The 13,449-nt window shown below is 35.1% G+C and overlaps 1 protein-coding gene across 2 annotated transcripts in view; it reads left to right on the top strand.

The window, feature by feature from the left end:
- LOC107725185 (GRB2-associated-binding protein 1-like) overlaps positions 1–13,449 on the top strand; it is a 95,680-nt gene that overhangs the window by 81,196 nt on the left and 1,035 nt on the right. For both annotated transcript variants that reach the window (XM_016534362.1, XM_016534361.1), the window contains 4 exons: positions 2,923–3,006; positions 7,448–7,541; positions 8,064–8,190; positions 12,713–12,841. In XM_016534362.1, the coding sequence (XP_016389848.1) occupies positions 2,923–3,006; positions 7,448–7,541; positions 8,064–8,190; positions 12,713–12,841 (434 nt within the window). The remainder of the gene's footprint in view (positions 1–2,922; positions 3,007–7,447; positions 7,542–8,063; positions 8,191–12,712; positions 12,842–13,449) is intronic.

The following is a 13,449-nucleotide window of genomic DNA, read 5'->3' as shown; positions in this document are numbered from 1 at the left end:
ATTTCACAATATTACTGTTTTACTATAGTTTTAATGAAAATAAATGCAGCCTTTTTGAGCAGAAGAGAGATGGTTCTGTGACTTTTTTTTTTTTCTTCTTTTGACTGCATTCATTCATTTTGTATTTATTTTACAGATTACGGATCTCAAGACTGCTATGATATACCCCGTCCCTTCCCCCCAGATAAAAGTTGCTCATTTGATTTTAATGAAAGCTTCAACAACTATTTTGTAAGTTTTCCTGATTAATCAACTTTATCTAGTTTAAAACTAGGTCCTGTCTTTCAAATGTCTTAAGAATCCCTAACAGTTTCTTCCCTGTTCTTGGATGCATGTAGAAGAATAAAGGCATGGTGCCAGTAGGAGGTGTTTCCACTGAGGAGATGGACGAGAACTATGTACCCATGAGCGTCCACTCTTCGTCACATCAGCGCTCTGGCAGCCTATCAGAACCCATCCAGGAGCCCAACTATGTGCCCATGACACCAGGCACAGTGGAGTTCTCCTCACTCGGAAAACAGGTGCCCCCTCCAGCCCACATGGGCTTCCGCTCCAGCCCCAAGACCCCACCTCGTAGACCGGTGCACATGCCCGAATGCCAACCGCCGCCTGTTGACCGCAACCTCAAACCTGACCGTAAAGGTGAGCCCTGAGGTTTGTTTCTCTTGTGGTGTGTGTGTGTGTGTGTGTGTATATAAGGAGGGATCGTGTTAATGTGTACAGTGCTTGCATCTCTTCAGCATAGCAACTCTCATTACAACATTTCTCACTAACAGGTGCCGGCCCATGCTTATAAAACATTTCTTCCACCTTTGAGTTCTCAGTCTGCTTGTTGCCATGCGTTTATAACACGTATTACAGATCGTTCAACTCGCTTAGCAAACTAGTCTGCACTGCTGTATCAGTGACCTTTGCGTTTTAATCGTTAGCATGTGACCTCACACATAAAAGAAGCTATTGTCTATAGACACTGAGCCCTGGGTATGAGGGAGCCTGTCTGCGCCGTTAGCCTGGAGCGGTCACCTCTGTCCCCATTGTGCCTTAGTGAAAGACCTCTTTGATGGCCAGACCTGCGAGGGGAATTTCAATCTGGTCTGAGAGAAAAAGGGGACGTGCTGAAAGTTGCACAAGCGGGCGAAACATCAGCAGCCAGCTGGGACAGCACTATTGATCTAAACATTAATGGCAGCAGCTCTCTGTGCTCATCCGAAACCATTGTGTATCTTCAATTATGTGTTACTGTTTCCGAGCGCTGGCTAATGCAGGAGACAGCAGGTTACGTGCAGAGGAGATGCACCACTTGGCCATAACTGTGAGAACCCCGTATAATTTGGTGATTTCACTGACACTCATGACTAATCGTAGACAAATATGTGATACCGTTAAATTATACATACTTACAAGCAACTAATCCTAAAACAAACCCTAACCCTATATATGCATGTTGTAAATAAGTATTTCTCATTACTATTTGTGTAATTTCAGTGTAGCAAGAACACACATAAAGTGTAACCTAGAATAAAAGATTGTTCTGTAAGATATAAATTACTATAAAAACACATTGCCCAAATACATAGCTTGATGTGCATCAAAGTCATTTGACATTGCCTCAAGTCATGTGATTCAATAATTAGCTCAGACAATCAGACCATAAATCTGCCACACACATTTAATAAATGACTGCAATGGCAATTTGATTCTCGTGAAAAGATGAAAAGATGCTTTGTTTGCTCATTTTTCCATCATATTTCCTTTTTTTAGTAACACTTTAGAATAGGGAACACATAATTACTATTAACTAAAAGTTTTCCCTCAATAAACTCCTAATTTGCTGCTTATTAACAGTTAATAAGGTAGTTGTTAAGTTTAGGAATTGGGATGAGTTAAGGGATCTAGAACATGGTCATACAGAAGGCATTAGTATGTGCCTACAAGTACTAATAAACAGCCAATATGCTAGTAATATGCACGCTAATAAGCAACTAGTTTATATTGAGAATTGTATAGGTCTCATACCTATACAATGTATAAATTACAACTGGTGTGACATTCGGGTGTCCACATGATTTTGGCCAAGTAGTGCATGTAGGGTACTGAAATAGGTCTTCTTAAAAATCATTTTTCTATTTTCTAAACATGGGCCAAGCACAATACTAACTGTTTTCACATCATTCTCAAATGCCCAGTGTCCTTTCTACTGCTCTTCAGACCGCAGCTTATTGTATTTGTTGCGTATTTGCAAGCTTTTTCTGAACATGGAGTGATTCAAATGGCTTTGGTGGCATTTTATAGGCAGTTGTTGGGTACTTTGTGTCCTAGTGTGTTAGTCCTCTCTCTACGCTTTTATTGGCTGTTCTATATTAGTCTAAATATTAGTCTCTGTTCTGCCTGGTTTCTCTCTCTTCCTATATCAAACTTTTTACCTGAACAGTCTCCTACAGTCTTGGAAATCATTGTGATATTCTGCTCTTTTTTGTGTTTGACCGGTTGTTTAATTGTGGCCATCATCACTGTTGACTTGTGGTATTTTCTTGTGGCAGCTATATGCATACAGCAGAAAAAACAAGTTGGTTTAATTTTTCTAATATTACAAAGACATTACTGAACCCTTCTGTCTGGCTGAGCCACATGCTGGCGTGTCGTCGGTTGGTGTGAATGCTTTACTCACCCACGTGTGTCTGTTTAACCCTGTGCATGTTTGTCTTTGTGGGGAAGCCTTGTTCATCGCATGTCTTAAATGCATGAAGAGTTGTTGCCATGGCAGCAGCCCAACACATATTTGTTCGGCGAAAGAGAAGCGGCACGAGTGATGGAGGTGGCCGTGATTGTGCTAAATTGCATGGGTGTGAAGTTTAGAAGAAGACGAGGCCGATTTCTTTCAAAGGAGACATGTAACAAAAACGTTTTCTCTCACCAATTCAGGTCAGAGCCCTAAAATAAACAGAGCAGTCGGTCTTGAGCGAACCGACTCCCAAACCATAGGTGAATTCTCAAGACGGCGTAAGGGTACGTACCTCGACAGAAATGCTACTCTCACTGTCTGCCTCCTCAGTTCTGAGGTGTATTTTTGTGAAGGTTTCAACAAGCTCTAATTGTGAATGATACATTGAATACACTAATAGAACAAATCAAATTTCATTAAAAACTGGACCTCACTATGTTTGATTGATAGCTGTCAAGACCTTGATAGAAGTGACTTATGAACTAAGAATATGGCTATTTTAACACAGCAAAGAATATGGTTCTAACTAGGGACCTTTTTGTATGTTACCTCTACTTTTATATTAAAGGGATAGTTCACTCAAAAATGAAAATGCTGTCATTAATTACTCGCCCTCAAGCCATTCTGTATTAGGCTCATTATCCTATTAATGTATTAAATTATTATTATGATTATTATTATTGTTAGGCGGCCTATTATTATTCGGCTATTACTATCAAATTGCCTCGCTATTTCACCTCAGCACCGCAATTCACACACATGCGCAAATGAGGATTAGGCTTCTCCTCCTCATTGGAAATGTTTTAAAAACAGACTATAAAACTAAGCCCACATCAAAATTGAACTGCAAGGTGATAAACCTATATTTACAGATTATATCAAGAGTACTAAGAGATATCTTTTCAAGACATCTTTTCTTGAACAGCTGTATGAATTAACATGCCGCAAACTGCATCGTCATCGTCATCAGCATTTCATTTTCTTTACAACATATTAACAAAAAATATTGATGCGTATTCTTCATCATCATTATTATAAAAATATGAAGATAATAAGTTATCAGTCTAAAACAGGGCTCGTCATGGAGCGCTGTATGACTGATGTATCCGTTTAATTTAACTTTACTCCAAAAATATGAACTTACCTGTTTAAAAGACTTTTATATTTAACGTGTTCGTTTGTTGGTCTTTAAAATAAATATACTTTTGATTTTCACCGTTGACTGATTTTGCAGACCTTTTAGACTGATAACTTGTCATAGGACGCGCAGTCCTAATAGCGATGTATGACTGTTGTATTTGAATATATATGAACTAGCTGTTTTAAATATTTTTATATTTAACATGTTAGTTTTTTTTGTATGTTTGAAAGTATATTTTTTCGATTATTGGTGCTTCCATAGGCTCTCTCTCACACGTACGCGTGGTTTAAAACACCAAATAGTTATGAAATAGCCTATAACGACTACAGAGAGTCTCTCTTGCCCCCACCCACCCATGCACGATAATATCGTGTATCGGTGATCTCACAGGCTGGCGATATGACGATATGAAAAATGACCATATCGCCCAACACTATTCCAAACCCGTAAGACCTTCGTTCATCTTCAGAACACAAATAAAGATATTTTTGATGAAATCCGAGAGCTTTCTGACCCTGCATAGACAGCAAGGGAGCTACCACATTCAAGGCCCAGAAAGGTAGTAAGGACATTGTTAAAATAGTTCATGTGACATCAGTGGTTCAACCTTAATTTTATGAAGCTACGAAAATATTTTTGTGCGCAAAGAAAATAAAAATATTGACTTTATTCAACAATTCTTCTCTTCTGTTTTTTTTTTTACACAAAAAGTATTCTCATAGTTTCATAAAATTAAGGTTGAACCACTGATGTCACATGGACTATCTTAACAATGTCCTTGAAAGCTCTCGGATTTCATCAAAAATATCTTAATTTGTGTCCCGAAGATGAACGAAGGTGTTACAGGTTTGGAACGACATGAGGGTGAGTAATTAATGACAGAATTTTCATTTTTGGCTGAACTATCGGTGTAGGTTTACCTTGCTGTCATCTAACTTCCATTTCCTTCCATTTTCATTATAAATTTATGAAATTCTAAATCATATGTGTAAATGCATTCAAAATGACTGGTTTTAGTTTTTAGTATTTTAAGTTATTTGTTTAGAATTTGGAAAAATATCTCACATAATTAATTTATTGAATGAAAATGTATTAAATATTATACATTTATAATTTATTTAGACAAAATGTATATCTAGACAAAATTTGAGTATTACTATCAGCCATTTATTGGTTATCGGCCATAACATGAAAATATTTCTATATATTTGCATCTCTAGTACTCATATATTAGAGTGCTAAATATAGTTCTGTTTGCACATAGTTTGGTTATAAATTAAAGTGATAACCGCATTTTATACTCAAATTAACTTCTTTAAATGTTCTGGACTTACAGCCATATATATTACTCAGCATTTACTTGAGTACCCGTTACACTGGTTACAGGCATTATTTACACCTCTATAGAAAAAGGGGCTTCACTTTGCATATTCTTTCATACAGAGAGAGTATTCAAGCTACTTTGACACAATTCATTGTAAATATGGTTTCCCGGCCCAAACACTGACTGTGTGAACGTAGCCTATCATACAGACATTCACTACCTGCAATGTGTGGAGGAACTTGGCTTTCCACTCAAATATTTTAGTAGTAAAGTCACTGATGCCGTTGCCTATACATTGCTTTGTCTGTAGTGTGCACCGATTGCGGTCCCCGTGAAGGCGGTTGGATTTATTTCTTAAATGTTTGGTCAGCTGGTCATTAAGCAAATTATTTTGTGATAGATGAGGTTTTAAGGTTCTGGTAGAGTGATGCTTGTGCTTAACTGGTGGAGGGAAGCTAGCACACTTGATATCGCAGGTACTGTAAAACTAACTGATTAACATTTGACACTCAGTCATCAGTGTCTCTACAAACACCTTTCACTGTCAAACTGCTCACTGACCCACGAGTCATAAACATTATAAAACACTTAACCAACACATTTGCATAAGCATTTTTGAGTCATATTGACAAGAGCTGAAAGTGGGCCGATGAATCGTTTTATGACTAACAGTGTGAAGAGCAATCCAGGTGTCTGGATAAAATCTTGGGATCTTCCTGGTGCTGCTTTGTTTAATGGCATCAGGATGTACCTGCCATCAGGAAGTCCAAAGATACACTGCTGTTCAAAAGTTTGGGGTCGGTAAGATTTTTAAATGTTTTTTTAGGGGGAAAGTCACAGAACCATCTCGCTTATGCTCACCAAGGCTGCATTTATTTGATCAAAAACACAATAAAAACAGTAATAACTGTTTTGTTTTAGCATATTTTAAAATCCTGAATTTTCAGCAGCCATTACTCCAGTCTTCAGTGTCACATGATCCTTCAGAAATCATTTCAATATGCTGATTTGGTGCTAAAAATAAATAAATAATTTTCAGTGTTGAAAAAATTAGTGCTTTTGATCAATAGAAAGTTAAAAACATTTTTTAATACAAACAGTTTAATGCATCTTTGCTAAATAAAAGTATTAATTTCTTTCAAAAAAAAAAAAAAACTCACTGACCCCAAACGGTTAAACAGTAGTGTATCTCCCATCTGGGTGTCCGAATACCAAATATACTAAAAAAATAGAGAAATGTTGTGCTACATAACCTGCTCACCTGTGGATTGTCTGCAGTGAATGGGTGCCATCTGAATGAGAGTCCAAACAGCAGAAAAAAAAAACATTACAAATGGGTTTATCAACTCTTTGGAATTCTGACGGCACCCATTCACTGCAGATGAAATGCTACCAGAGCAGTACAAAGATGGCTGGAAAAAATAAAAATAAACTGAAACATCACAAATACAGTAATACATTTTGTGATGCAATTTTTCCAAGAAGTGATCATAATACCATATATTACAATATTATTTAGTAGAAACTCACTCAAGCCACATTTTGTGCCCAAAAAGTTCAGTTAGGGCCTTGAGATGCATATCCGTCTGTGCTTTCTTCCCTCACACACTGGCACCAGCTGGTGTGCGTTTCAGCCAGCTACAGCTACTTCTCAGTTGCCAGATTGGGCGTATCTCAGCTCAGCAGAGTTTTGAGCCAGATGCAATAGCTAAATCAGATACTGCTTATATGTGAGAAGAGGAAGAGAGAGGATATGTTTGATTATCACTCATTTTTGACCTTCCTTTGGCAGTGACCAATCTTTTGAACCTTTCCAGTTTTCCCTCAGGTGTGATTTCAGTTCTCATGACTTGGTCCTGTATTTGATTTGAGTCGGTTCTTAAGTGGGGGGAAAAATAAGTGAAACATACTTGTCTCACTGAACAAATGTTACTTGTTTACTTCTGACTCCCATTATTTTTCAAATAGCAGACATCGCCCTCTACTGGCTAAAAGCAGAGAACCACCATTTAAATTACATGCAAATTTGTGTGTAAATAAATCTTAATTAATAATACTTTTTTAATAATAACAGTTTATGTAGAAATGTTTTTATGACCAATTTACACACAAATTTGTTCACGCTATTTTATTGTAATTTATAATTTTTTAATATTATTACTTGTCTTGTTGATAATAACCATGTATAAGGCCAAACCTTTGGGCGGTGTTGTGTCATTCGTAACATTTTTCTGCATTAAACTGCTGGGTTTTTTTGCAGTTAAGCCGGCCCCTTTGGAGATCAAGCCTCTAGCTGAGTGGGAGGAGTATACGGCACCGGTCCGTTCCCCCGTGACCAGGTCCTTCACGAGGGAGTAAGTGTTGGGCATGTTTCCACTCAAACAGATCAGTATTTAAGCATGGTTCTGCATGGCCTCCACACCACAGACTCCACAGGCTAAATAACTAATCATTCATGCATTCCTGTAGTCTTGTCCTAACATCCCATAATAGTAAAATGATAGCGATGATAGTAAAACGTCGCCATAATTTGTTCATAAGTGATTCGACTGTCATCACTACCTAACACCACATAATAACAAAAGCGGTAGTGATGACAGTGCAATAAAGGCATGAATTGTGTTCTTGAATTATTTATTGATTTAATACATTGATGTAGGTGCCATGTGGCTCATGTGTCTGGAACGCTGGAAGTGTGTGTGAATCAGTGCCACTGAAGGTCTTTTTGACTGCCAGTGTGTTTTGGGTTCCACATTATCAGCCAAAGACGTCCAGCTCAGACCTTGCATTAATCCAGACAACGAGAGTTTGTGTTGCTGTTCTTTGTGTGTGTTTGTGTGTGTGAGCAGCAGTGCAAATGTTGTCCTGCTGCTCAGCCCCTCTAGGTGTACCGCAGCCCCCAGACCGTCCTCGGGGCATAGCACTGCCTCCAGCAGCGACTCCGACGACTGTGATGAGAATTATGTAACCATGCAACACGCTAATATGTCTACAGATGAACCAGTATGTAAAAAAACACCACAGCTACTGTTCCACTCAATTATAAATAATTCATGCATTCACAATTGGAATATGTGTTTATATGTATATAAAGTTAATTAATTTAACAGGTATAAATTATAGAAGTAATTTATTTACGCATACATTAACGACTGGACGTTTGTAGTAATTTTGAAAAAAGTCTATTATGCTTATCAAGGCTGCATTTATTTGATACAGTAAAAAAACAGTAATATTGTGAAATAGTTTTGCAATTTAAAATATCTGCTTTTATATTTATATTTTAATATGTTATTTATTTGCTTCAATCTTGAGTGTCACGTGTTCCTTAAGAAATCATTTTAATATGCTGATTTGGTGCTCAAGAAACATGTCTTATTATTATCAATGTTAAAAACAGTTGTGCTGTGCTGCCTAATATTTTTGTGGAAACTTTTTTTTTTTTATCAAAATTCTATGATGAATAGAAAGTTCACAAAAAATAGATATATTTTATATTACTGTTATTTCATATTTTCAAATATTTTTGATCACTTTAATGCATCCTTGCTAAATAAAAGTATTTATTTAAAAAAAAAAATAGTTTACTGATCCCAAACTTTTAAATGGTAAGGTAAATGTATAAAGTTGCATTTATTTATTTATAAAATATGTTAGCAACATTAAGTGATTAGAGTCAATAGTTTTCTTACATATTTTTTTCTGCAGATTTGATTGAAATAAACATGGTATTGATTCCACCATTTTTTCCATATCTTTATATATATATATATAATTAGGCATAAAGGCTAAAGTGAGAATAAAATCGCAGGTTCCCAGAAATTTGGTGGTGGTGGTATTTTGTGGTCTTTCAACAGACTGGATAGAAGGACCCCTCGCAGTTTTTCCTACCTTTACTTTTCTTTTTTCTCCAGGTTTTCTTCTATTTCTGTTGTGTCTTCACCTGGAGGGCCTTTCTTCTTTGTTGCTCCATGTTTGTGTTAATTTTTTTTTTCTTAAATTTAAATGCATACCCTAGTCAGTGAAAAATAAATACACTAAAATGCATTTGAAATACATTTTTTGTCATGCTAAGTATACTACAAATACATTTACATATTTATGTACTTAATAAAAATACCATGCAATTGTACTTTTGGTATACTAAACAAGTCTGCTAAATTGGAACAACTCATTTTGTACTTAATGCATTTTAATTGCACGGAAGTAGCGCTGAAATCCAATCTAAAGATATACTGAAATATATTTGATTGTGCTAAAGTGGAACTATTGCAAGTATACTTCAGGTACACTTTAAATATCTTGCATTTAAAGACCGATATTATTCAAAGATCGTACAATCCTCATCAATAGTGACATTAAAACACATTTTATGCTTAATATTAAGAAATGTGCATTGTGCACAAGTAGTACTCCAAATAAAGTTTAATAAGACGTTTTGGTAACACTTTCTATGAAGCCCATATTTATAATACATTATAAGGGTATTCTTAAGGCATTATAATGAATGCATAATGCATTATAAAAAACCTTATAATATGTTATATCATCTTATAAATAATCATAACAACGATTATAATACACATATACGCATTTGTGGTTATAACTTTTAAGATTATGATTATTTATAACACACAATGAACACTATATTAAATCTACTTTTACATTTAATGGACTATATATCTTGACATTGTTTAAGATCTGCACAGTATCTTACTACATCTTGTAAGTAGTTAGGTGTGGAGTGTTATTTGAGTGTTCCCTGTGAGGCTAATATTAATTTTAATGTAAGCTTGTTAATAATTTCAAATGAAAAAAATGCAATGTTTATATGTTAGGTTACATTTTATTTTGATGGTCCCCTTAGTCTATTGACTATAAGCAACTTTGCAACTACGTCAACTAACTCTCATTCGAGTATTAGTAGGCTTAGGTTAAGGTTAGGGTAGGTAGAATGTTGACGTACTTGCAAAGTTACTTATAGCCAGTTTGTCTGTTGGGGAACCATCAAAATAAAGTGTTAGCATATATTTAGCAGACATACTACTAATACTCCAATGACCGCTAATTGACATGTAGTTGCAGAGTTACTTATCAAACAGCTGTCTAAAGGGTACCATCAAAATAATCAAACTGATATTACAATAAAAATAGTTCAAAGCAAATGTGTCATATTAGACATTCATCTGATCTGATATCTGATATTATGGCTGTTTGAGAAAAATTATTATTATTATTATACTTATAAGTGGTCTTTGATTGCTTTAAGTAAAGTAGCATAAGAAAGATGGTAAGATATGAGACTTATAATACATTATAACTATGAGAAATATAATTCATTGTAACTTAAGTGGATGCAACATGTTCACTGTGTGTTATAAATCATCATACTCTTAAAAGCTATAACCACAAATAGGTAAATATAAAACATTAAAACCGTTCTTATGAATATTCATAAGATGATATAGCATATAAGGTTTTTATAATGCATTATGCATTCATTATAATGCCCTAAGAATATCCTTATAATGTAATATAAATATGGGCTTCATAGAAAGTGTTACTGAGTTTTTATATCAGTAAGTATCGAACGATATGTTAGTAAATATGTTAATAGATTTTGTTTCCCTTAATAATAAAAACCTTCATTTAAAAACTGCATGTTGTGTTTACTTGTGTTATCTTTGACTAATATTTAAATTTGTTTGATGATCTGAAACATTAAAGTGTGGCAAACATGCAAAAAAATAAGAAATCAGGAAGGGGGCCAACACTTTTTCACACCACTGTATACTTAGTATGAAATAAATGTTTTTTAAATATATTACTTTTTTACTAGGGTAATATGGAGCTTTTTGTGCATGGCTTGTTTTGTTTGCTAACATGTTAGCATGCAGCAGTAAAACTGTTGATAACACTGCACAGTATGGCTTTTGTTGCACTGGATTCAACTGCCAATATTTGGAAGAGACATTTCTCTGCCTCTTTTCTGCTTCTTATTTCCAACATTCTATTCCTTGCCTTCTTTTGTGGATCCTCTTGTCTGCCTCATCTGTATTTTGCATTTTTCATTTCTAGTTTCTCTGCTTGCCTTTGCCATTTGTTTCCTGTTTACTCTTTGATTTTTCTACTCCTCCTCCCTGTTGCTCCATTCTGTAGAGAAGAGTCCTTCTACTGTACAGTTCCCATCACTCCTATAAAGAGAGAAGTGTCAGGTCTAGACCACCAGGATGAGGTGAGCAGGGTTATGAAGGTGGATTGAACAACACTCTGGATGTGTGTTCTCAAGGGATAGTGAATTCTGTCAAAGAAAATTGTGTCATATTTTACTCATCCTACAGAAAATCTAAAAATACTATGAAAGTCAATGGTGACCATTAGCTGTTTCAAAATATCTTCTTTTGTGTTCAGCAGAAGAAAGAAATTCATACAGGTTTGGAACAACTGGAGGGTGAGTAAATAAAATGACAGAATTTTCATTTTAGGCGAACTATCCCTTTCACAAAACTTAGATGACATATGACCTAGGGGGGAAAACACCTGAAAAACACAATTAGTGTTTTTGTATATATATATAAAATCATGAAAATCGTAGTGTTTATAAATAGTGTTGTAATCATATTTTACAATATTGCTGTTTTATTGTATTTTTGATAATAAATGCAACATTGGTAAGCATAAGAGACATATTTTGAAGACATAGGAAAAATTGTCCCCAAACTTTCAAACAGTAGTGTATGTGTGTCATTAGATTTTTTTTTTTCTCTGTAAAAAAAAATGTTTATTTCAACATGAGTGGAACCTAAATTACTTGCATAGAGTTTTATGAGGTCTTACATTTCAGATTTTTCAAAGATAATCATAGCTATACATGATTGTATTGTTATTTTATCAATTGTATACACTGTGCATTATAGCATTGTTCCCCAGACAGTCACTTGATGATTGGATTTGTATTGAGTTACTAAATAAAGCAGCATGAAATAAGGCTTGATATATTTTGAAACATGTATAGAAAAACTACATATACATAATTATTACATTTATGACTCATACCATGAAAATGCATGGAAATAATCTTGCAAATGGCACTTTTAGAGGTTGGATTGACATCTACAGAGGTTGTGTCTTCAGCAGAATCCTCTATAACTAATAGAGCATTATTTTGAATTACTTACATTGATCATTAAGGAATTATGAAGCTGTCTGATCAATATGAAAGAGTTTAGAAAGACCCATTTCAGCATATTTTGCAGACAGGATAATGTGTACACAACTCATTACCGATTTAGTCATTCGAATGAGTGTTGGGTGAACGACTGCATGTCACTGATAGATAAATAGATTAGATTAAGTATTTAAAAAATTCAGACTTTTCACTTACATCATCTAGTATCATTGTAGTAGATTAATATATCAGTAGCATAAATCTTTTAATAACTAATTCTGACTACAACATTGACTATTATCTCTATGTATGCAACCTTTTTGTTGTAATTTATTTATTTATTTTTTAATATCTCAGAACATGAAGCTAGCAGCACCAATGAATGCTGATGGAGGTGGCAGTCCCATGGTGAAGCCCAAAGGAGACAAGCAGGTGGAGTACCTGGACCTCGACTTGGACCCTGGGAAATCAACTCCTCCTCGGAAGGTAAGATACGAATAATAATTAAGCAGAATTAGACAAATTGTAAAATAAAATATTATGGATGGATGTGTTTGGGTGAGGTTTTTTATCATCAGGAGTCAGACGAGCGTAAAAATACTGGAATTAATAAACAACAGACAGGACCGATCTCTTTTTGATATAATTTTTTATTTTCTTTAAACACATTGTTCTGTTACATGTTCTTACAAAATTTCAGCTGAATATTAATTATAAATGCGGCGCATTGTGGGATTTTTCAGGGAGCGAACGTTCCAGTGCACTGAAAGGATTTTGCGATTGAGACAGCCCTTAAAATGGCCGATTCCCTGATCAGTGCCTTGACTACTGAACAAGGGAGCTGATTGAGACGCACCCTATGTCTCACAATTCTGAAAAAATGACAAAAAAAGAAAATCAGAATTGCAAGAAAAAAAATCTGAATTGCTTCATATCACTGCAATTCTGACTTTCTATCTCGCAATTTTGACTTTATAACTCGAAATTGAGAGTTTATATCACGCAATTCTGCCTTTTTAACTTGCAGTTGTGTGTTATAAAGTCAGAATTGCGAGATATAAACTCGCAATTGTGACTTTTTTTATCAGAATTGT

The sequence above is a fragment of the Sinocyclocheilus rhinocerous genome, unplaced genomic scaffold (assembly GCF_001515625.1).
Source record: "Sinocyclocheilus rhinocerous isolate Xijiao unplaced genomic scaffold, SAMN03320098_v1.1 scaffold1688, whole genome shotgun sequence".
In the NCBI taxonomy this organism is placed as follows: Eukaryota; Metazoa; Chordata; class Actinopteri; order Cypriniformes; family Cyprinidae; genus Sinocyclocheilus; species Sinocyclocheilus rhinocerous.
This window is presented reverse-complemented; position numbering and strand designations above follow the sequence as displayed.